Source organism: Tachypleus tridentatus, chromosome 13, assembly GCF_004210375.1.
Source record: "Tachypleus tridentatus isolate NWPU-2018 chromosome 13, ASM421037v1, whole genome shotgun sequence".
Taxonomy (NCBI): Eukaryota; Metazoa; Arthropoda; class Merostomata; order Xiphosura; family Limulidae; genus Tachypleus; species Tachypleus tridentatus.
In genome coordinates this window covers 241,115,331-241,142,506 of record NC_134837.1, presented here as the reverse complement: position 1 = coordinate 241,142,506, position 27,176 = coordinate 241,115,331, and the positions used below count along the sequence as shown (strand labels likewise).

General features: G+C 32.8%; 1 protein-coding gene across 1 annotated transcript; it reads left to right on the top strand.

The window, feature by feature from the left end:
- Positions 1-3,201: 3,201 nt before the first annotated feature.
- Positions 3,202-4,273, top strand: LOC143238365 (uncharacterized). The gene has a single exon (XM_076478514.1). The coding sequence runs from the start codon at positions 3,431-3,433 to the stop codon at positions 3,818-3,820; it is 390 nt and encodes a 129-aa protein (XP_076334629.1). The 5' UTR covers positions 3,202-3,430; the 3' UTR covers positions 3,821-4,273.
- Positions 4,274-27,176: the final 22,903 nt, after the last annotated feature.

The window sequence follows — 27,176 nt, the reverse complement described above, 5'->3', positions numbered from 1 at the left end:
TATTTTACTAACGAATAGGGGGATTGACCGTAACATCATAACGCCCCCACAGCTGAAAAGGCGAGCATGTTTGGTGCGATGGGGATGCAAACTCGCAACCCTCAGATTACGAGTCGCACGCTTTAACCCACCTGCTGTGTGTTTGTGTACATGTATGGGGTTAAGCTGTGTCAATCAATTACATTATTTGTTTCAGTTAGTCGTATAATAGGCGGCGGCTAATGTTTACTAGTTTTCCACCCTTTGGTCAGTAATAAAAGCTTTAACGGTGCCATTCAGGTGGAAAGTACTAGCACCAATAATAATAATAATAATAAAAACAACAGCTGTGAATGTTAGAAATCTGATCATATCCCCATCGAAAAAATTGGAGTTTAAACATTCTTTTATGTCACAGTAAATTAAACATAAGAATTAGAAATTAATGTTGGCATTTTACATTGTAACATTTTAAGTTTTTAGTTTTACGATTTGTTTTAAAGTTTTAATGCCACTCTCTTTTATAATACGGAAATATGTGTTTATCAAACGAAGAAAAAACTTCAAATATACTATTTAAATTCAAGGTGTGAATAGTTCAATGTATTTCATGTAGAAGAAATTTAATTCGCGATTTCATCAAAAGTTTCGAACGTTTTTTATAAGTGTATCATGCACAAATTACTTTTTAGCACATTTTATTGGTTGTCTTTTAGATACTGCGACAAGTTAAATTATTTTCGTTTTGTTTGCAATTGAGCACAGAACTACATTTAGGGCTATTTGCGTTCTGTCCACCAAGGATATGGAAACCCAGTTTTTAGAGTTTCAACTTCTTAGGCATATCGCTGTGCCACTGGAGGGGAACATGTTTTATCTTACGAAAATGTTTGTATCCACAAGAAAAGTTAATAAATATTTATTTAAGTATCCTCCAAAAATACACGTCTCTTAGTCTGTAATTATCATTAAATACCAACTAATATGTTAAATAACCTTAAACTGGCTACGAAATAACTTTCATTAAGCAACTAATGAAGTTGAAGTTGGTTTCAAACTCAACAAGTTTGTTTTCAGTTTTACAAATTGTACTTATTAACACACACATATAGGGACATTGAGCTAATTATTTTATATAATTATTACGTTCTCTATAGTTTTAATTCTTGGATGTCTTTCCAAAATACACAAATCTTCGTGTTTTGTATATCAGTTTTTTTTTATTAAATTCGTTCATTGACTTACTTTTAATAACAGGATAAGTTTGTGCTAATTGATGATGCTTTATATAATTGTTATGAGTTATGAGCTGTAAAAAATAAATAATCACCACTCTTAAGGAAATATTTCTTCAATTGAATGGTTTGTGAATCGTAAAAGATGAGGGGGGCGTGGCCTTTTATCGCACCACTTAAACCAAATATACATATTCCCAAATTTGGTTTTATCACGTGAGCAGGTGCTGTGAGGAAATGCTGAGGTTGACGTTCTTCCATGAACCTTGTGGATCCACGTGGAATGGTCGATATATATCTATGTGACCTTTCACTCTTACGGAGCCATTTTTTCGTGTAACCGAAACTTCGAGAACGTAAAATCTGGGTTTCATTACACACTCTCATACATGACGTGTCCGGGTTAAGAATTTTTAAATTGATATATGGAACACTGAAACAATTTATCAAAGTGTGTTTTATTTTTAAACACTCTTTTTGGAATAAAATTATCTGACTATCTTTCATAAAAAAATTTAAACGAGCAAATAATGTTTGTCTTGAAGTTTATAAATGCAATAAAACTGCTATTTTTCTTAACGATATAAAAATAATTTAAACTATTAATTTAATTAATCTTTTTTCCAGAATTTGTTATATATTTTTCCTGAAAATTACAAAATTTTCAGAGTTTTTATAAGCAGAAAGATAGAAGTATATGCTACACCTAAAAGTACTGATATTTGGGTCAATGTAGTAGAAAAACAAAGATAGCTATCGTTAGACAGTAAGTATTGTAGTCCACTGTTGGTACAGCGCTAAGTCTACGGATTTACAACGCTAAAATCACGTGTTAGATTCCCCTCGGTGGACAGAACAGACATTCCGATGTGGCTTTGTTATAAGAAAACACACAAGTATGATATATGTTATGTAAAATAGTTATGTGTTATACTAAATTGCAAATATTCAATAAGAGTTAGTAATACTTTGAAGAGTTGGTGTTTGTCAATTTTCGGGCAAAACTGCTCGAGAGCTATTTGCGCTATCCCTCACTAACTTCTGAATAATAGACTAAAGGGAAGACAGGGAGTTAATATCACTCATATTTAATTCGTGGGCTACTCTACTCAAGTAGTGGGAATTGAGCGTTACTCTTATAACACACCTTCTCTCCCAAAGTACGGGGCACAATATTTTTCTGGCAGTAATGGGTCAAGAACCGACTTATTAATCGTTTTTAAAAGAATAAAAAAACAACAGTTTCAGTTGACATAAAAAGAAATTATGTGAAAGTTCGAACTTATGATGTGCAGAATTTAAAGAGAAGTTTCATATTTATAATGTCCAGAATTTTACGCGAAACTGAAATTCCTGTTGTCCAGAATTTTACACTAAAGTTCTAGTTTATGATATTCAAGATTTTACAGAAAAAATACGAGTTTAGAACGTAACGTAAACTTAATCATATACATTTTATTGTATTGCTGTACAATGGGGTGTGCTGTGCTTACCACAGGTAACTTGTATAAATGGGTCGAATAGTCTTGTAAAATAATAGTATTTTTTGTATTATTACTTTTTAGGGCATTATAAACGAGGTTTTCTCATATCTGTTATTAAGCAACTCTGTTATAATACTAACTTTTTCACGATTGTTTTAAAATTGTAAATAAAAGCAGCTCATATTTTATAACATGTGTAGATTTGTTTTAATTTTCAATTCAATCTAAACTACAGAGGCTTTTAATTTTTATGAATCAAAAATATATAACTCAAGAAAGTATGCTTGGTTATAAAAAGCTATAGACTTGGAGCCTATAATCGCGAGGTTTCGTTTCTATTAGTGATATTTGATACAATAGCACATGGCAGATTGTGACGTAAGAGAAACACTAAGTGTTCCAGAGAGATGCCTATCATTTGGCTCGTCTCCAAGAAATAGTCACGTGCCATTGCAAAAGTCTTGTGCTTCGACATGTATATATAAAGCCAAGGAGACACTTTACTTCAGTTATTCGTCAATAGCTTTCGATTGATGTTAGTGGAAGAAATTAATGCTTGGATTTTTTTTTTCTACTCGAGTTTTAGGCTCCTTCTTAATATAGTATAATATATTTCCACAGACCGATAAGATAAATTTGTTTTTCGCAGTTTCTTTGGGTTTGTTTAAGTTTCGATATTGAAGATACATAGTTTACTCTTTCTGTCATATCGAACCGTCTGTTAATTTTATCATGGCCTTTATGATGCCTGTTATCAAATCCGATTACAAAATATATCCAGGTCAAACACAAACACCTCCTGGTGATGAGAAGATGTCCAGAAAGAGTACAAGAAGTGCGTCTCTTACTCCTAGAATGTCCACATGTTCCGGAAGTGACATTGAGTATAGAGTGACTACCTCTTCCAAAGCTCTCAGCTCAGGAAGATCCCGGAAAAGTTCTCACTGCGGTTTCGTAACCCCGTCTCCAAAATCGGCGTCACGAATGTCCATCCACAAGTTTCACAACAACTTGGTCGACAAGCTGAAAAGGAAGTTGCGACTTCAGGATTCTACGAAACATTCTGGAGATGAAGTGTACATCTGTGACTCTTCGAAGGACGAAGAAACATTTGCTCTATAGATAATTGTCGACAGTTTGATTATGTTATGTAAATAGACATTATCATGCATATCATGCACAGTATGCAAGATACAAATTTCGTTGAATTTTCGTAATTAATTAAATTATCGTCACTTTACGATAAGATGTCCAATAGCGTTATCTGAGGTCAGTCTGTTCAAGGAATTGAGACCAGAGGCTTTTAATTTTTATGAGTGAAGTTAAGCTACCCAGAAATCAGCTGAGTTTAATAATCGTTTCACCAACTGTATTTTAGGGTAGATTTAAATATGAAAATTTATTCTTTAATACAGAATTATTATAATTAAAATGCACATAGTATGCTCTCTTCTCTCTTGTAAATATTGTGTATTATAAAGACATTGTATCATATATGTACAGTGATGGTATGAATGCCATACAACGATTTTGTATCATAAATGAAATGGAATTAAAGAGTTTTACGGTAAGAAATAGCTTGTTGAGTAATTGACTGTTTTAGACACAAACATTTTAAACAAATGTATTTCCGCCAGATATAGAAAATGTTGTAGATCATCAGTAATGTCAGCTATTTAGCGGTAATGGTCGGTACAAAATAATTAAACCATAGTTATTCTTTTAAAATGCTTTATTAAGCGGGGAAAGTAGCAAATTCCCAAAATGTTTACAGAGAGAAGATTTCTAGACTTTGTATTGTAAAAGACTCTGTTAGTAAAAGACATCGATAAATGAACGACAGAAGTAGTGTTTGCATCTCTTATATTGTTAATAGACATGCAACTTTCTCTGGAGAAACACACCCACATACAAAAAAGAAGTTACGTTACGAGAATTTCAAAAATATTTTTGAAGTTACTTTAAACCATCTGAACATACTTAATACCATTAAGAAATAATGAAAATATCATCGAACGATCAGTGGTAAATTCCTCTTGTATGTGTTTATGAAAAAAATCAAATAAGTAGAAAAACTGTAATAAATGGGAGACGCAATAGAATTATATTAATAAATATGAGCGAAAAGAAATTAGAGAAACATATACAAGGACATACAAATACCTCTTTCGCACTGTAATAATAATAAAATAATGTTAATCGGAAGGCGTTTAAAACAGGCGAAAATTATGTAACATTTAGTTAAACCTTAAAATTTAGTATTTTAATATAAGAGTATAAGATATTCATTCTTTCAGATGTTATTGATATAGAGTTAATAAAATTTTCCAATATTTCTATCAGTATTTCTTCAAGGCGTGGATTCATCTAGTGCTACTAATGACATCAGTAACTTGCGTCCAGACCTTAGCAAATTAATGTTGTGTACTGTGTAAAGAAAGCTCACCGGCTCAAAATTTAAAATATTATTTTACATTTATGTCAGAGGTTGATATTCTTCCAAGCGTTGAAAAATGAAAGTTAGATATCAAAAGTGCAGAGAAAATTCCAAGTTATGTTGAAACTTGAAGGATTTTGTTTGTTTTGGAATTTCGCACAAAGCTACTCTAGGGCTATCTGTGCTAGCCGTCCCTAATTTAGTAGTGTAAGACTAGAGGGAAGGCAGCTAGTCATCACCACCCACCGCCAACTTTTGGGCTACTCTTTTACCAACGAATAGTGGGAGTGACCGTAACATTATAACACGGCTTGGAGGGTGAGCATGTTTGGCGCGACTCGGGCGCGAACCCGCAACCCTCAGATTATGAAGTGCACGCCTTAACGCGCTAGGCCATGCCAGGCCCTGAAACTCGAAGGAATCCAATGATTTAGAGCAACAATGTTCTGTTGAAGTTCTTTTATACAATGAATTAATGAGTGTCTCGCACAGATGATTATAGAATTATTTAGTTTCCTTATATCTCATTTGCATACATTCTGTCCTATTAAGCTTAATTTATATTCATGGGTCATTAGTTTATAAAAGTCCGTAATTTAAATTATTTTATGCAGCAGAATTTACTGATTTCGAGCATGCTTTAAAACCTCAAACATATTACATGCAACCTTTGGCACTTTAACCTACATGTTCTAGGATTGTGTAAGCAGGTGTCCATGAAACCAGGTTAGCTTGCAATAATAAAGGTATATGTGTTTGTTTATAAACCTGTCAACGATTTTCAGTACAGCGTGGAATTAGAACGAGTGAAAGACAACATTTGGAGTTGTACAGTTTGTTTCACCTAGCATAATACTTAAGCGGTTGAAACGAAACTCCACATAACTTCTAAGTCCATCGTTTCTGTGCGTTTTGTGACGACTGTGAATTTCTATTTGGTACAAGAATTAATATAGTATCGTAAAAAATGAAACATAGTCTTTTTATTGAGAGTTGAATGGCAGTAATAACCAATATAAACTTATATATTCGACAGAATCTCAGATATATTAATAGCACAACAGGCGAATTTTAAACCAGAAAAATCATACCATAAGTCTGGGGTCATTTTTGTTACAAACACTAAATTATGGTGATTAACTTTTTTTTACTAGCATTGCAGCTTCGGTCCTTGCTTTATTCGGCAGACCGTTATGAGAAAACATTTTACAATCGCAATTTTGTAAGTAAGTAACACATTCTTTTTCACACTCAGCTGTGTTGATTTTGTGCAGAGAATTATAACTTTGCCTTGGAGAATTGTTTTTTTTTTAACTTTCGCACAAAGCTACACGAGGGCTATCTGCGCTAGCCGTCCCTAATTTAGCAGTGTAAGACTAGAGGGAAGGCAGCTAGCCATCACCACCCACCGCAAACTCTTGGGCTATTCTTTTACCAACGAATAGTGGGATTGATTGTCACTTATAACGCTCCTATGGCTGAAAGGGGCGAGCATGTTTCGTGTGACGGGGATTTGAACCCGCGACACTCGGATTACGAGTCGAGTACTTTAACCATCTGGCCATGCAGGGTCTCAATTGTGATAGAAGTAAATCTAAAATTAGGAGTCGATTTGACTGAAGTTAAGCGCAAAGCTACACAATAGACTATTTGCGTTCTGCCAATCACAGGTATCGAAACTCGGATTCTAGTGCTGTAATTCCGCAAACATATCGCTGTTTAGCTGGGGCGCATGAAAAAGTAGGAAGATAAATTATTGGTAAACTAGGGCAAAATTACGAAAACAAATATTTATTTTTACACCATTTATTAAAAAAGGAAATAATAATATTATAGGTTCGGTTGAAATGTTGGTTGACGTAAAATACCTGCGATATGAAATTTCACACCTCATATTGTAAAATATATCTCACATGTTGAACAGCTGCAAACAATTAGTCATCTAAATTCGCTTGACAAAGATAATTTTATTTTAAAATTTGCATTTAGTGAAACGAGGGATATCTGCAGTAACCGTCCCTAATTTAGTAGTGAAAGACAAGAGGAAAACCAGAGAGTCATCACTACCCACCGCCAACTCTTGGGATACTCCTTTACCAACAAATAATAGGATTGACCATCAATTATAACGACGCCACAGCTGAAAAAGCAAGCATGTTAGGTGTGACGGGGATTCGAACCCGCGACCCTCAGATTACTAGTGGAGCGTCCCAACCACCTGACCATACGGAGCCCGATATAAATAATAAGAAAGGTTTAATCAGCGTGATCCTTAGAAATGACAGTGTGTTGTAGAATTAATATTAATCTGAGCATGAAAAGAATCAAAATTGGGGTTTTTAAGCTTCACTATGGGACTCAACAGGTGGCTTGAATGTAATTTCAGCTTTTCAATAAAAACAAACCCACTCTTTTGCGACAAGAGTTGTTTCCTTCTTTGAGTGCATGACTCTGCTGTTTTGTAATTAGACAGTTATGTTATAAAGTGATAGCATGAATGAATACGCTGCCTTATCACAACTTTGCGAACTTGAATTACATTTACTACGGGTTGCAAGTTTGGCACGCTGTCAAAACACACGACGATGGGAAAATAGAACGTGATGAAAGTTACGACCATATGAAAACCTTGATGAACTAAATTTTGGAGACAGAGGTTCTGGTTATTAAGCGCAATAATATGGAATTAGACGATATTCATCACGGACGACGTGTCATCTTCTAAATCGACCTAATAAAAATGTGATGTGTTACGTTTCTGTCTCTTTTTTTTTTTTCTGACACATTTTATACGTTTCAGGCAAAGAAGAAGTAAAGAAAATAGTGTATTATAAATAAAAGCAAAACAAATATTTAAACTATTTGTTCTTGTAGCAGAAAAGATGTGACAAAGATGAACCGATTTGGAGTGAAATACCTTAGGAATTTGTTAAATCAGAAAATATTTTTCCTCACTACAAATACATCTACTGTCACTGGAACTAATCAGCTTAAGAACGAACACGTTTCTACAGCAGTGTGAAAAACACGTTTAACTATTGTTAGTGCTTAATCAAATATGCAAAATGTTTTTCTTTAAAACTCAATTAAACTTTTTCTGACAACATAAAACCACTGTTTTACAATTGAAAACTGTTCCATTATTATGGTTTCTGAAAAGTAATAAAATTACAAACATCTCCTTACTTCTTGAACCTCAATATAACATTTGTCAACTTGATTTAAATTAAAGAACATTATTATTTTTTCCTGTTCGTTTTATGAATTTACATGCTATCTTACAAGATATACGTTTAAGCAATGTGTAGAGATAATATTCTCTCTCACTCTACCTGCCAATAGCTTCTCGGTAAGTTTACAGGTTTACAACGATGAAACTCGGGTTTCGATACCTATGGTGAGCAGTGTATTGAAAGCCCATTTCGTACCTTTCCAGCAACTAAGGCGTACTATGTTTTGTAAAATGTTAAAAAAGTTTACTTATAGACAGCTAATAACAGAAGAAGTTTGGTGAATTCAGAACGTAATACACACAGATTATTTTCTTATTTATTTGGAATTGTAATATTTAATTTCAGTTTTACCGATACACATTACATTTCCTTTAAATGTGTTTGATATAATTATTACTTCTCTTTAGTGTGAACAGTATTACTTCTGTAATACTTCTATATTTGTGATACATTATTAACTACTTTTTCATCTGTGACAAAATATATTGTACTAATATTGAAATATTTCACATTGTGAAAGAATATACCGTATAGCTTTTTGAAATATTTCTCTCTTTGCAACGCAACGAATTGTTTTTTAGTTGTTTTTTTTTAAGAATTTCACACCTGCACTCTGTAGGATCCAGTAGGCCGGGCATGGCCAGGTGGTTAAGGCCCTCGACTCGTAATCTGAGGGTCGTAGGTTTTAATCCCTGCCACACCAAGCATGCTCGTTCTTTCAGCCGTGGGGTTGTTATAACGTTGGTAGAAGAGTAGCCCAAGAGTTGGCGGTAGCTGCCTTCTCTCGAGCCTTACACTGCTAAATTGGGGTTGGATAGCGCAGATAGCCCTCGTGTAGCTTTTCGTGAAATTTGAAAACAAACAAAAAACAAATACAACCCAGTATTATATTAATGAAATATCTTTTTTTTTTTTATATACATAACTTGATTCTTCGAATGTTTACATATAAACTCTTATCAATAACGGGTTATTGAATGACTTATTTTGACAGAGTTTTCAGCATGAGGAAGTATCTAACATAAGTAGGTTGTTGTAATATTCTTAGAATGAATACGTGGAAGAGGGTTTCTAGTAAAGTCAAGTGAACTCTAAGATAACAAGGGTTTTTCCCGACTTGTTTCAGTATCATTATATCTAAATTCATTACAGAAAGTGTTTTTCATAATTAGGTAATAGAGGTTTTTCAAGAAATCTAAAAAAAATCACTATTGAAACAAATAACTCACAAGATTAAGTAAACATATTAGGCCTTGTTTTTAAAGGTTCTAAAGTCAGAAAGCTTCATTAAATTAGCAAATACATGTCTCAAACTGTTAACATTCAGTGTACGTATATTTTTTTACAGAAAAAAAGCTCGTTTACCCCTAACTTCATAGGAACATGCGCTATATATCATGTAGTTAAAAAAAAAAGGACGTATGGATCTCATTCAAGAAAAAGCAAATGCGTAAACTTCTTGGAACAAAATGTTTGGGACAAATAGTTTCTGATCCCGAACAACTTCTCCTCTTGTGATGTTCTATTCTACATACACTCAAATATGTGAATAGTTATGGTGCTCGACTCGTAATCTGTGGGTCATGGGTTTGAATCCCCGTTACAACAAACATGCTCGTCTTTCTAACCGTGGGGGCGTTATAATCTGACGGTCAATCTTACTATTCGTTGGTAAAAGAATAGCCCAAGTGTTGACGGTGGATGGTGATGACTAGCTGCCTTCCCTCTAGTCTTACACTGCTAAATTAGGGACGGCTAGCGCAGGTAGCCCTCGTGTAGTTTTGCGCGAAATTAAAAAACAAACAAATAATCAGATCAAAATGTACAAGTATATTTATGACAGAAGAGCTTTTGAGATTAAAGGTTTGTTTTTAGGAGCACCCTATATCAAAGGATATTTTTTCTTCAAATTTTGAAAACAGGATAGCATATGTTGAGTGATAATATCTATTAATTGTTGTTAAGCGCAAAGCTGCACAATGGACTATCTGAGCTGTGATCAATACAATTATCGAAACCTGATTTTAGCGTTTTAACTCGACAGACTTACAGCCCATCTCTCCTCGGCGGACTCAGCAGATAGCCCGATGTGGCTTTGCTGTAAGAAAACATGCATAAAGAGTAAGCAGAAATACCTAAAGTTTTAAATTGGAATTAAATTAAATCGTATTTAGAGAAATTTAGTATATGTTACAAACACTTGTACAGTTAAATTATTATTGTAGATTTACTTTAAATTGTTACTAAAGTCTCTTAAATGGAACATAGTTTTAAATTTAAAAAATATATTAACTATGTACGAAAATCGTTTCATATTACGTATCCATTTTTCATCACTTGTAAATGTTTTCCTCTTACGTGTGGCTCAGTGGTATGTCTGCGGACTTACAATGCTAAAAACCGGGTTTTGATACCCCGGTGGGCAGAGCACAGATAGTGTAATAGTATAGCTTTGTGCTTAAATCAAAACAACAACCTCTTACGTATATATATACATACATAAATACGTGCATATTTATTTAGATATATGTTCATCAATTAAAAGTATTTTTTCCTGTTGTTCGTACATTTTTACTCAATTGTAAATGTTTTAATCTTGTATATATATTTTTTGTTTCATTAATTCTAAATGCTTTCATGTTCCGTTGCAAACATAGAACTAGTGTCAGAACGCCTGACTTGGAAGTAATTGTTAGCATTAAATAATTGATTATTTGTAATCTTTCTTAAATTTCAGTATTTAGACATTTATACAGATACATTGCACATATTAGTCACGAGAAACATTTCGTGGGGATGGAAATTTTGTAGTGCCTTGCAGTCAGAATGTTTAATAAGTTATTAATTAGATTATTTTTGAATTTTTGAAAAGCGCTTAGCGATATATATATGTAGCAAAGGTTTCTTCAGTGCGGATTCTTAACAGATAACAAGTAAATATTATTATTATTAAATTTACAGTAAGGAGAAATATAATGACAGGTTTTCCGCAGCATTTCACTTCAGCGGAAATACTTATATTTTTAATTGACTATTTAGAAATTCACATTTATAATATTTCAGTCACTTGTCTAAAATAAGTGAACACGTTCTTAAACGAAGGTGCGTTGCAGAATCAGTATTTTTTATGCTTTGTGAAAAATGTGCTCACGTCTAGCATAAAACATATATAGTGATGATTTGCGACGTTAGAGGGCAGCAAAGTACTAGAAGTGAACTGTGATTAGAATTGTCACAACTGATTTGCTTCGCAAAAAATGACAATAGAGAAGTTAATATCTAACTTCCAATGATAAATTTTCTAATGAAAGCGACGAAGCTTAAATTATCGCTAATCCCATGTCACATCAAATAAATTTACTTTGGCATATTGGTTAATTAAAATGTATAATTAGTCTATTGATATCACATGAATACGTTCTTCTAGTAACATCATTACAGCTGATGTTTTGATTATGGTTACTTGAAATAAATTTGTAATATAGTTGGTCAATAGGACCAGTCTGTTGCACTTACGCGTTAGAGAAATAAAGGAGTTACAGTTTAGCTTTTCTCTCCTTTCTCATTCTCGGATCGTGGTAATCACATATCTTCTGTGGATCTGCTCTACCGAACCCTACTTCACATACCAAATATCAAGGAAATCCATTAAGAAATATACAGAATATAGAATGATACAGTTTGATTGAATTTTTATGTATTTTTATCTCTTTTCACTCACCATCATGCCCATGTTGAACACAAATGCCACCTGGCTGACTAATGCATGAGTATTTATTGTAAATGTGTTATAATTGTATATACCATTTTGTCCGCTAATTTTGATTTCATTAATTTATGTAACCTGCTAAATTCGTTTTTGGCCGTACCTTTTTTCACGCATAATGTGTATTTTTTTTAGATCAAGATTTAATTAACTACATTTGTCATTAGATTGCTTTGTAGTTCTGATCTGTAAGGGTAGTTTGCTTTAATAATATTTTAAAATATTTGATTATGATTAAATGTGTTGAAATATCTAACAAACAAATAGTACTCATTAAGGAAATGCGTGCGTTTCCTGAATGAATATATATGTGTTTTAAGAGCTGAAAGTAAAAATATAATAAAACCTGTCTGTGAAATAATGATTATAAATTTAATGATGCTTTTTGCAGCATTAAAACCTTTAGTTGTTTGCCGATCTAAAAACGAAGAATTACTTATATACATATAAACATTTCAAAAATCCTGTTAGTGTAAAGATACTTCTCTAGTGATGGCCACGTGATATATAGGAACTTTTCGCGCATGTATAGGAATACTGTGTTAATCAGGTTTATAAGTTGCTTTCAAAGCAATGACGTATGTATGCTTCCACAACTGCAAGAAGGGGAGAGGGCTGAGCCAAAAGGTAGCCTGAAGAGCCTGACAAGCTGAAGAATTGCTGACAAGGGGAATAAAAGTAGGGGCCCAATTATTTTTTTGTGTGGGAGGATCTTTTGTACTTACGCCACAGAATCAATGTTTAATCCGTACTGATAAAATCTTATGAGTACTATTTACTGAAGATATATTCAAACGGCAAGAAAGTAGAGCCAAAAGATAAAACAGTTCGAAGAAATGGGGGTCTGAAATATCCCTAATTGTAAACGAAAATTCTACGCAACAGAACAATTTAAACAACAAGATAGCTGAAGCTTTAATCTAAGTCATTCTAGTACACAGTTCTCACCCGTTAAGTGAAGGATTTCGTTATGAAAGAAAATCTTCCAACTAAAAAACATAAACAAACAAACTGAAAACCATTACTATTAACTTAGACATATCTCACGGTATCAATAACAAAATCATAAACATGGTATTGTAGGAGCCTCACAAATTATAAGTTTGCAAGCTGTCAGCTACACATTGAGTAAAAATTTAGTTTAAAATAATCCCTGTTAAATCTTCCGATTTACTTTCAATGGAATTTTATGTCTTTATCTCGTGTATTGTTTGTTTGTTTTTGAATTTCAAGAGAAGCTACACGAGGGCTATCTGCACTAGCCGTCCCTAATTTAGCAGTGTAAGACTAGAGGGAAGGCAGCTAGACATCATCACCCACCGCCAACTTTGGGCTACTCTTTTACCAACGACTAATGGGATTGAGCGTCGCATTATAATGACCTCACGGCTGAAAGGGCTCGCATGTTTGGTGTGACAGGAATTCAAACCCGAGACCTTCGGATTACGAGTCGAGTGCCTTAACCACGTAGCCATGCCGGGCTTTAGGTGGTGTAAGAATATTTTTAAAAGTCACAGACCCAAGACATTTGTCGACTTATACAAAGCTTCAAAAAATAGTGGGTAATATTGATACAGCTGTTCTCGAATGAAGCCTGATCTCACAGAAACATTGATGTTAAGAAGCTTGGAAAATAAAGAGATTATGTTTCCTGAAGAAAATATGATTTTCTCTACTATACTATCTAACTTAGCCCTTGTTACGAAAAGTATAAGTTAAACAAGTCTCGTATATAAGTGTATGGATGCATCATGAGAATAAGCTATGAAGAAGAAGAAAACAAAATATTGTGCGTTTTCATATTGTGCTCTTCCAACCCACGTAAACTTGGTAGAATTACATCTAAAATGTTCTATGCATTTTGATTCAAACTGCATAGTGCACGTGAAATATTGGTATAAAATTGCACTGTCCGTTAACACTTTTTAACACTGTATAATGCGTTGTATTTTAATGAAAATGAAAATAAAAAAGCCAGAAAATGTAAGAGAGAACAATTAAATCGGGATGGGCGAAGAATAGTAATATGCTGCTAGTAAGAATGAAAACCTAGTTTTGATTCAGGTATTGTTCATTATAGAAATAAACATATTTTGTTTTCATATTATTATGAGTGAGTTTCAGATAGAAATAAGTACACTTTTAGTAAAGTTGAAAGTAAAGTAAAGTGCAAGTAGAGAATGGTTGTAACAAAGTAGTATCAAAAGCTGATTCACAACAGATGCTTGTTATTAATATACTCCAGTTAATGTTTCTATTGATGTGATCAACATCTCGTTAATGTTTAGATAACTTAATAATGTAGAGTATTTATCTGAATGTTTATTATAAACATCGCCATAACTTTATAAGATAACAAACACATGCAGTTACGACCACCAACAGCCACTGTCTCCTCGTAGTTCTTATGCACACTTACGACCATCTACAGCCACTGCTGGTTCTTACACACAGTTACGACCACTCACAGCTGCTGATCGTAGTTTTACCACACAGTTACAACCACCAACAGCCACTGTCTCCTCGTAGTTCTTATGCACACTTACGACCATCTACAGCCACTGCTGGTTCTTACACACAGTTACGACCACTCACAGCTACTGATCGTAGTTCTACCACACAATTACGGCCACCTATAGCCACTGCTTGTATTTCTAACCAGTTTTTGCTTGAAAATAAAAATAAAGAAAGCATCAAAACAAAGAAAAAAGGAGCAAACACGATCAAAAGAGGAGTTATAGTGGTGGAACAGAAAGTGCAAATAAAATGATGACGAGTTAATACTTATTTAATATGGTTGACATTTCTTGGTGGTGTGGGCGTCGGACTAGTAGTCTTCTGATCAAGGGTTTAAACCCTATCATCGAACATGCTCGTCCTTTCTGTCTGAAGACATTATTAAGACAGCTATAACAAAATTGCTCTTTCTTACAAATAACCACAACAAATATGAAGAAAAACAAACTTTGATCATATAACACACACAGACGTGTATGTTTAAAATCATAAGGAATAATTCTAAGAGTTTATCGTAGTTAAAATATGTCATGACCAGGCAAAGCTGAGTTAACGGGATCAATATAATATATACGAGCTCGTCTACATGTTTGCATACATTGAGTATTTTCGTCATAGCTTTTGATACATCATGTACATTTTCACAAACTTTGGAAGGTTTATATTACAATTTTGTTTTTGTACACAAAGAATCAGATTTGTTAAAGAAATATTTTCCTAATGATTTGTATGTGAAATTAAAAGGATAACGATAATTCCCTCTTCCATCTTAGTCCTTTTCGAAAAGGCTTAAATAATATATTTGACATGCGAAAGGCAACCTTCATGTTAGTTACAAATTATATCTAAAAACAACATTTAATCACATTTTTTATTTGTGATACCAACAAATAGGCCCGGCATGACCAGGTGGTTAAGGCACTCTACTCATAATCTAAGGGTCGCAGCTTCGAATCCATGTCACACCAAACATACCCGCCCTTTCAGTCGTGGGGGGTTTTAATGTGAATGTCAATTTCATTATTCATTGGTAAAAGAGTAGTTCAAGAGTTGGCGGTGGTTGGTGATTACTAGGTGCCTTTTCTGTTGTCTTACACTGCTAAATTAGAGACGGCTAGTGCAGATAATCCTTGAGTAGCTTGCGCGAAATTCAAAACAAACAAAGAAACCAAACATATATTGAATATTTTTCATAGAAGAGAAAGACAAACCTAAAAGTGGACAAAACATTTACCAAAAACCCATCAAATGTTGAACTGTTAGTTCAGTAGAAAAACAATGCTGCAATAGTTTGCAGTTAATATCTGAAGAACAAAGGAGACAATTCCGGAAATGATGAACATTTTTGTTAAAATATATTTTGATTTCGCGTATTTGGATAACCATATCTGACATAATAAGAAATTACTGTTATTCATGCATTTGCTAAAAATACTAAATCTAAACAGGATTTTTTGTCAATAAAATTAATGTATCTTTAAATAATTACAGTATACGAGTTTCTGATAGTTTCATATCTATGGTAAAGAGTTTATTTTAATGTGTATGATTTTGATTTAATAGTCGACCATAATAATTTATCTGATGATCATGAACCGCAGTCGTGGTTCATAATAAGGATCGCAATGAATTGCACAAACCCATTATAGAATATTCGGGAAAAATTAACTTAAACAGTAAAGATTTAATTCAAATAACACTTTAAAACAGTTACTATTGGCTGTTGAAACTGTACAAATGTAAAAATGCACATAAAATTACACTTTTTAAGCTTACAAGGAAAATGAAATCTGCTCAAAATGGCTACTTTGTAATTATTATTATTCCTTTACAGCCAATAACAAAAACGGCTTGGTATATCGTACCCAAACAATTTGTAGAATACTGAATAAGGTAATTCAAATATCGTAGGGATATTGAAAAATCGATTTGTTTCTTTCATATTATTTTACATAAGGTTAAGACATCATAATTATAGTCTAAATGATGTTATTACTACCCCTTGAAGTTAATTGTTTTACAAATATCAGGTGTTTCTTTAAAAAAGCTTAAGAGCAGGGTAAAATATGAATTACCAGCTAATAATAGATGATCATTAAATAAATGAATGTAAGTGTAACATGTAGATACTCAATGCTTTGTTCACTATACAGCTGTTGTCCTTAGGGAGTCAATTCCTATATTATGTATGAAGTGAAAATCGTATCAGATAGCTGCTAGCTATGTTCATTTTCATTAAGATGTATAAAGTTAGCTATCTTATCAAACAATCCTATTCCCATAGTCGAGCATAAAAACAAGAAAAATAAAAAATATAAGAAATTCAAAAATCTACAAACAGGAATCGTAAAAAAGTAAGAAAACAAGACTAATTATACTGTAAACATTATTTACTCGAATTACAAATTTGTATTTTGACACTATTATTTGTAATTCTAGGTAATAGCATAAAGCCAATATAGGGGTTTGGTATTTGAATAAATGAGGTCCACAATAACCTGAATGACATAAAGGTTTAAAGGTCGGGAAGGAAAGCGTGTATGTGTTTTTTTATAGCAAAGCCATATCGTGCTATCTGCTCTGTCTACTGAGGGGAATCGAGTCCCTGATTTTAGAGTTGTAAATCTGTAGACTCGCAGTTGTCCCGGGGAGAGACGGGATGGAAAGTTTTGGTGAAACATTTACTATAGTATGAGTATGATTATTATTAATTTTTATATTTAAAGTTAAATACATAGTTAATAAGTGTAAAGAGACATTACGAAAGAAACTATTTAACTGAATGCAGGGCTTGTACTTTAACAGTCCGGCATGGTCAGGGGTTAAGGCACTCGACTCGTAATTCGAGGGTCGCGGATTCGAATTACCGTCACCCCAAACATGCTGGCCCTTTCAGCCATGGAGGCGTTATAATGTGACGATCAATCCCACTATTCGTTGGTAAAAGAGTATCCCAAGAGTTAGCGGTGGGTGGTGATGACTAGCTGCCTTCCCTCTAGTCGTACACTGCTAAATTAGGGACGGGTGGCGCATATAGTTCTCGTGTAGCTTTGCGTGAAATCCAAAACAAACCAACTGTATTTTAATCCGAAAATTTTAACCGATTGTTGAATTGGGACCAAGCCTTGACTAACAAGTGTAGGTAATTAGCTGTTCTCTCGAATAATAAAAGATGGAATTAGAGTCCTTATACTGACTATATAAATTTTAATGGTTAAAGTTGTCTTTATTATAATGGGCATTGTAATTTAGACAAAGTGGTTCTTGTAACGTAGATAATACTGTTACCAAACAGCAGTGAACCCATTACAATGTTTATTTTTAGAGTTAACAGTTAAGCTGTGGCAGAACCTAAAGCTAAGAGTTTTGAACACTCTTGTTTACTTAGTTTTCATGCTAGAATCGTATGATTGATTTGGAAGTTTTAATGTTCGTTGCACGTGGTTCATTTGTATTCATTTTTGTTACAAGCAAGTTTAAGAGGATGGACTTGAAGTTCAGAGACTAAAGTTACTGTTTTAGCGCATTCTCAACAAATAAAGAAGTCAACAGTGTTTAATCACATGAGGCTTAACTTAATTCAAATACATGTAAGCTGGCATTTTATAAGAGTATTTTAGTATTTTGGAAACTGAAACAAAACAGAATCAGACGTGAGAGACGATTTCCTGTGTTATGTTAACGGAGATTGTTCTAATATTGTTTCCAACATTCGACTATCGAATTACACCAGCTAATTTTCTTCTTAAGCCTTTAAAATTAACTTTCTAGTTCTAGGTTAATTGTCTTTTTTTTTGTTTATTTTGATTATTCTTTAACTGATTACGACACGGGCTTTCCAAACACTATTGAAGTTGAAAGGAACATAACTATAATTAAAAGACGATACCTTTTTTAATATGCCTATTAAGTGATCAACAATCATATCATACATGGCAATACATAACACTGGAGCTTAAATTCAGTTTTGTTTTCTGTTAATAAAAGTTTAGTTAAAACGAAAGCATTGTTGTCTTTCACTGAATCCTCTGGATCTGTATTATTGGCCTGATTTTTTAGATAAAAAAAATCAAATTCTAGTTAATTCCGATGGAAAAACAAAGACAAGCTGAAAGGTGGTGGAAATTATTATTAAAAGAAAAACTAGGGTGTTTTTTATAAATTAGAATGTTTTGATAAGGCACTATCGAGATTTGTGGATGAAGAAATGTAAATGGCAGGAAGGAATATCATGGCTTAAACAAACTAATTAATATTCATTAATAACGACAATAATTCTAAGAGAGGAATGGCTAATACGAAAAATTGTTAAAATGTTAATATTAATTTTTTGTATTTATATAACAATTGTTCGGAAAATAACAACAACACTACATTACCTTCGTGTGGTTAAAAACCAATCAGTGAATGGGAGAACTAAACTGTTTCAAAGTAAATCATATCCTCGCTATACGGAAATTCATTGTAAGAAAATTTGTTACAAAGGAGTTTGTAAATGTTAAGAAAGCAATTTGCTGTAGGAAGATTCATTTTCATGGATTTTTGAATCTCTGACTTACAGATTTTAAATTTTATTAGCTGATGAATTTGGGCGATTCATTGTGAGAGTTTTTTTCTAGAAATTTCATCGTTTTTCTTCTTTCATGCAATTAGGTTTTTAATTTTATTAAGTGGTTTCCATGGTTACTATTTTTAAACTTACCTCCCTCCTTCTTCTTCTCAGTTACTCCACCCCTAACTTCTACCTGCAAAACCACCTAACGTAGCAATAACCACAAATCATAACTGTTCAAAATATTATACATTTTATTTCTACGTCTTAACTTTAGTAATCTTAATATTTTATCATAACATTATCAAATTTGTATTAATTATGCGCTTCTAAAACAGATTTTCTACGTTTTTAAGTGTATTATGCCTCAAGACCGAAACATACATATATATATTTATGCATATAATAGGAGTCTATAGAAAAACGGTTTTAGCTATATATACAACTTTTTAAGAATGCCTCTGTTCTGTGTATGAAGTACTTGGTGTAATGTTATCTTAGGAATACGTGAACAATTTTTAAAGTCGCAGCGATAGAAAGTACTTAAAGGCTATATAGAAACTTCAAATGTAAATAGTATTATCAAAATCTCTATTAACTATACTTTAAAGATAAATTGGTTTTAGCTCTTGTAACAAGTCTTTTAAATTTATTAAAAAATGAAGCATAGCCCAATTTGTAACAAATAGCTGAAAATCTAAATTGTGTAGTTAAAACATTCTTTTCAAATCAGAAAATTTATAGTTTGGAAAATTATACATGACACTTACAGAATTACTGGCAAACGTTTCACAAAACTAGTGACTGTTTTAATATGCTTGTGTGAACTATAATACACTGTTTAAAACGTTCGAAATCAACAAAACACAAGCCTGCTGGTCGTGGGTTGAAATTCCGTCATAGAACATGCTTGTTCTTTCAGTCATGGAGTTGGGAGAGACGCTATAATGTGATGGCAAATTCTAATTTTCGTTGATATTAGAGCAACTCTAAAGTTGACAGTTAATGGCATTCACTAGTTTGTTGCCTTGCATGTACTCTATCACTTCTAAATTAGGCACAGCTCTCTAAACAGCTTTCAGAACAGACGCTAAAGTACAGTATTTTAATATTTTTCCAAGGCTTGCTCTATTATGTTCAATTTCAACTTTATGAAACCTTACTTGAGAAGTGAGATTTTGTTGACCAAATCTTTATTAGTTATTTGAAAGTTTAATTTATCGGCATTTGGGGAAAAATTGACACCTTTGGCATTCTGTCAGAAATTCAATAGGAAGGCTGAATTTGTTTAATTTATTTATAAATCATTAAAAAGCTAAACGTTTTAAGAGTGTTTTCTATAACGCACAAACCAATAGACTTACATTATTGGTGAGAAAATAAAATATTAAGGAATAGAAACCTGGATTTCTATTCCGTAGTTAGTAATTTTTTGAAATATAACAAAACGAGTAAATAATACTGTCATCTATTTGTTATTCACATATTAACTGAAACAAAAAGTTTTAAAGCCTTTACATTTTTGACAAAAATACTTTTCAAGTAGACCATTAAAACAAATTTGAAGGCGGTGACAGTTTTTACTAAAACAACAATGCTTAAACTAATGATGTTTTCTACGTTCAGTAATCCAGATAAAATATTTTACACGTGAAATGTAAACCTTAAAGTAATAAAATTCGAGCAAAAAAAATCTTTCTTTGATGTGATAATGAGTCTGTGACAGTTAAGATATTCTATTTCGTTTCTCAGAAGAGAAAGTGCTGAGAAGAACACACTTATAGTGTACAAAAGATAGACGTAATTATGAAGTAGATGTTCATGAAAAGCAAGTTTTAAACCCATCATCAGCATACAAGCATTGAGTGAAGTGTTTTTTTCCATAAGAAAAATAATAGATTTTAAAATGGGCAATGTTATTTCAAAATTTTTGCGAAAAGCTACAAAATGGTTATCTGCCCATAAAGACCCGCAATTTTTGAGCTGATAGACTGTAACTCAGCAGCATTCACAACCAACTTTTAGAATACAACTGACTGATCGAATAGCGAAATTTGCTTGTCATTCCATTAGTGTCTCTATAACCTCAAATCGCGAAGTGCATTTCTGCAGAAAAGGATCATGAACCTTTAGATTCAGAAACTAAGCATTCTAATATTAATCTTCTCCAGCCACAAAAATAGACTTAATGTTCTATTTTTTCTGTAAATTGTTGGACAACAAGAAAATGCAGCTCGCTCGTGATCATTTACATTTCTGGAGCGCCCCCTAATTGCACAGCGGTATTCTGCAGAAAGGCCCGGCATGACCAGGTGGGTTAAGGCGTGCGACTCGTAATCTGAGGGTCGCGAGTTCGAATTTCCGTCGTACCAAACATGCTTGCCCTTTTAGCCGTGGGAGCATTGTAATGTGAAGGCTAATCTCACTATTCGTTGGTAAAAGAGTAGCCCAAGAGTTGGTGGTGGGTGGTGATGACTAGTGTTTTTCCTCTAGTTTTACACTGCTAAATTAGGGACGGCTAGCGCAGATAGCCCTAAAATTAGCAAAAGAAAACTATTCTGCAGAATTACAACGCTAGAATCCAGGCTACGATACCCGTGATGGGCAGAGCAGCTAGTCATCAATTACAAACAAATACTCTTGGAAATATATTTATAAAAACAACTTTGAAACTTTACAAGAAAGGTAGTTTACTCACAGAATCACTTGTGAAATGGTAGAAATTAGAATTTATGTTGAAAGCAAACCCTACAGTATATAAATTTGTTTTGTTTTTGAATTTCGCGCAAAGCTACTCAAGGGCTATCTGCGCTAGCCGTCCCTACTTTAGTAATGTAAGACTAAATGGACAGCTCATCACCACCCAGGCTGGGCTACTCTTTTACCAACGAATAGTGGGATTGAGCGTCAGATTATAACGCCCCCACGGTTGGAAAGGCGAGCATGTTTGTTGTAACGGGGATTCAAACCCGTGACCCTCAGATTACGAGTCGAACGCCTTAACCCACCTGGCCATGCCAGGCCTTAGCATATAAGTAATTACTTAAACTATAACAGAATAGTAAGGCAGCATTACATAGACGTATTTAATAGAATAAGTGCTATATTTGTGCTATAAGTGCTATAACAGAGAAAAACCAACCAATTTTGCTAAACTTTTGGTAAATTATGTTATAAGTTTCTAGATAAAGTACAATTAAAGGTAAAGTTTGAACCTGTAATAAATGAACACGTTCTAAGTTCATAAACAACGATGCAAGTTGTCTTTTTATGACCCTTGAATCCAAAATAAGCTAATTCAGATGCTGTCAATAGAAGTAGATATCTTTGTCGTAACACAAAATTAAAATATGAAGCATTTTTCTGCAATAGAGGATTGTATTTCTGACATAAATCATCAATAGCATTTATCGATAATTTTAAGAGCGGCGAATATTCGATTAATAAGCAAATATTGAAGAAATTTCATTTCGAGGAGAACAGACTTGTCTTTCAGAGGTAACTCTTGAAGCTAAACGTTAAGAAGTATTCGAAAATTAGCCGAAGCTTGCTGAAATCAAATATGAGAAGTTAACACAGGAGTAGAAATTTATATTAGTACATTTAACTGTACAAAAAATAATTCTTTCGACCTTGCACCGTGTTGTGCTACAAATTATCGCTACTGATATAAAGTTTTTCTTTAGGCTTTTCTGCAAAGAATGCATTCTATTTTACGGAATCAAATAACAATATGTTATTTTGGAGTTCTCAATCATTATCCATCAGTTATTTTTCCAACATCAGATGTGAATACAAAATTGAAAATGTAAACGTATTAATGCACTGTGCTTACATCATACAGGTATTTCTGAATCGCTCTCTAGTGACATTGTGGAATTTCTGCTGAATTACAACGCTAGAAACTATATTCTATAACCGTGGCGGGCAGAGCACAGATAGCCCCTTTTGCTTACTACGAAAAAAAAATCTTAGTTAGTCTTCTAAATATATTTAATCAAACAAAAAGTCTGTATCTGGACCATAAGACTTATTTAATTGTTTTGAATTTCGCGCAAAACTACACGAGGGCTATCTGCGCTAGCTGTCCTCAATTTAGAAGTGTAAGGCTAGAAGGAAAGAAGCTAGTCATCATCACCCATCGCGAACTTTTGTGCTACTTTTTTACCAACGAATAGTGGGATTGACCGTTACATTATAACGCCCACATAGCTAAAAAAGCGAGTACGTTTAATGTGACAGAAACTTGAACATCAGATTATCAAATGAGTGTCCTAACCACTTGGCTGTGCCATGAACCCTAAGAAATGACATTGTTAAGTTAAGTAGTGGCATGAGAAAATTTTTTTCTAATATTAAAAAAGAAAATTAAATATTTCGTTGGTGTCATGAAATGGGCATAGAACTGGTACAAGAATAATTAATTGTTCCATAATAAGGTGATATTAGCGTCAGACTAAAGAAATGCCTTTCTCTTGCTATGGATCTGTGGATGAGCCAATCACTGATATACAACAACTGCTCGAAACTGATTCCATTTTTATTTTGAAATGAACTGTGCATTTGTGAAACTAGGAAGTAAACTGTAGTCGCTCCATAATTACATACACGTTTCTGGGTTCCTACATGACATTAAAATAACTCAAAAGCAGATGACAATGAGCTAATGAAATGTAAATTGTGTATAGATTTAAGTATAGCACTATGTAGTGCAGATGGGGCTAAGACAAATGTTGATGTAACTGATTTGTCGACTGAAATTTACAAATTTGTTACAAATATCCTAGAGAAGCCTAACGCTCTTGTAACACTGCATTTACCTTAAAAACATGATTAGGTAGTAATATAGAGCAATGCGTACCTTTCTGTAAATGTATTAATTGTAAGATCAGTCATAGCTGCATCTACTTTGAATAGTTGTTCCAAGTCAAATTAATTAAAATCTGACACAGTCCATGCTTGAGGGAGTCTCGAACGTGAACGCGTTCTTCATCGAAAGGAATGTTGTATTAAATTATCACATTTTTTTTTTATTAAACGTATTAAAACATACAAGTAACAAATTTGACTTTCTATGAAGATAAGACAATTTTCTCATTTTTTTGCCTTATGCAGGCACTGAAAGGGACCTTCAATTAAATACTTTGGGGCTCACAATTTTGTCTCTACAGCTTTGGTAACAAATGATTTGTTTTTTTTTTAATTTTGAGCAAAGCTATACGAGGGCTATCTGCGCTAGTAGTCCCTAATTTAGCAGTGTAAGATTAGAGGGAAGGCAGGTAGTTATTTCCACCCCCCCCGTCAACTCTTGGGCTATTTTCTTATCAACGATTAGTGGGATTCACCATCACATTGTAGCATGTTTGGTGTGACGGGGACTCGAACCCGCGACCTTCAGATTACGAGTCGAGTGCTTTATCCATCTGGCCATGTCAGGCCTACTAATAAATGATTGATTATATAGCTGGTAAAATATCTTCATTAGTTAGGTGAAAATAAATGATCTTATAAAGAAAGCTCATTTATTTCTACATTAATAAGGAGTAATTTGGATAAGATGGCATTACAATTTACCGCATTATAAAACATATAAAATAAGTATACTGTTTCATAATTACATTTCAGTTTATTTTTAATCTAAGGAAATATATGAAATGTACATCACGTGTAATGATGATGAAAATTTTAAAATAGAATAAAATGGTCAATAAAATCTAAGCCTTTGAGGAATATCGTTTCTATTGGTAATACTATTTTACTTAATCAGTTAATTAAATGTATTTGTTACTAGGGAATGAATGAATACTGTTATTTATTCTGCTCTGCTCTAGTCAAGTAGAGACAAGTGAGTGCTGGTAATTTTTAAAAGTAATGTTTTAAGTATCAAAGTTAGAATGTTAACAACAAATTAGAAATACACTTAGGATGGTGTTTGTAATGAATAAGTGGAAGGAGAGGCTACGAAATGAGATTGCTTTGCAAAACAGTAGTCTGATTCATACGAAAGGAGTATTCTCGGTTATTCGAATTAGGAAATTATCGTTTCAGGTAATTTATATTTTCTTAAGTAATGAGTCAATAGAAAGATACATTTTCTACTGCCTATATGTTATTATTTAATGTTTCAATAGTACATTTCATTGGCTTTATGTTTATAGAGTGACTTTTATTTTGTTTGTTCAATGCTAATATTGTGATTTAGTAGTAACAGTCAACAAACGTTTTTCTGATTCCAAAAGTTAAACTGTTAAGATAAATTAAAAGTACTTCTTTAAAGTTAGTGTTGCATGAATATATTACTATCTGTCAGTGCAAAGTTTCTTCAAAGGGAACATTCATCTAATTCACGAATAGTTTCATTCTGTTTGATGTTTGTCTTTGGTTCAATTGCTATTAACAAATAAAACATTGTTAAAAATAGCGCCACTTTATTCACAGTCTTTGACTGATTGTGAATCACAATATAGAATTTGAAGGAATAAAGTTCTAGAGATCCGTACTAAGAATAATTTAACGGTTTTCTAATAATTTAATACTTTTTTAGCAGAATTTGTTAGCTGATATTAAATTTTTGACAGAAAACTCTAAGGTTATTTCAGGGAAAAAAGACATATATTTTTGCTTTCTCAATCATTTTCACACATAAACTGTGTTAAAAATGTTGTTTCTGAAACTTTTTAAAGGTGTATTTATATATCTTATCTGATATTCAGTTTGGAAGAACCATTTAGCTACGCACAATTTATAACGTCTCACATAGGCAAACCTTACAAACACATATATTGGAATTCGTGTCATATTCATTCATTCTTCTACATCTTTAGATGTAGTTGCTACATCTTTAGATGTAGTTGTTGTAACAGTAAAATAACAACTAGAAAACTTAAAGCTGATTTGCTGATTTACTTGTAAGTTTCAATAACTGATCTCCTTACCCGCCTAATGCTACAACTTGATCCTAATGTCAACCTCCGTTGAAATTGTAGACATCAGCCTCTCTTCTGACATCCCATAGTTCCGACTGTCAACCTTGATTGACAGTATATTTTTGCGAAAATGAAATCGTAAACTGAACCAATGAACTAAATATTATACGTAAAAATACCAGCTAAATGCCCGTCGTATGATAGTAAATTATAATTACTTTTTCTTTTGAAAATAAATCTAAATAACTTTTATGAACATGTTTTCTGAAATTATTTATGTTATATGACAATATACGTGTAAATAATATTTATCCTTTTTTTACAATTTCACGAACACAGTATTTTGTGTATATTTGATAACCTTCTGTAAATGGTCCTTTATTAGGATTTTGACTTATTTATCTTTCTATATTACGTTCAAACTTGTTTCTTGGTAAAACCTTATAAATTGAATCTAGCGGAAAAACTGTTTGTCTGGTCAAATGTCTGACCCTGCGATTCATTAATTGTGTTAGCAAAGAATTTGATGATGAATAGCAAATGCACGAATGTATATATTTCCATAAAAAAAAGCTTGAAATATTTTGACTAAAGTATTGAAAAAGTTCTTATCGAAGGTGAAAACTTTTTGATAATAATGTATTGTGTCATCATCTTTTGGTTTGAAAAAATATTTAAGTTATTTTTAACACATACAGTTGCTGCTGTTTATTATGTTATATTAGATTATCCCTGATTTACTCTATAACTGTATTCCTATCTTCCGGATATTAAAAGACCTTTTAAAATAAACATGATAATAAATATTTTTAAAATGAACATAATAATAAATGTTTTAAAAACAAATATGATTATAAGGAAATGATATAAAATCGCGACTCTCTTTAGATTTCAATACAAAACTTCCACAAGTTAACGAAGTACCATAACCACTGCGAATCTTAACAAACTAAATCAGATCTCTAATGTAAACTATCAGGTTGTTTTGGTTTTCAGTATTACAATATTTGCACTAAACAAGATGAATTAATAGCTAAAAAGTTATAA

Coding starts and splice junctions, on each gene's coding strand:
- LOC143238365 (XM_076478514.1), top strand. CDS start 3,431: ATGGCCTTTATGATGCCTGTTATCAAATCCGATTACAAAATATATCCA.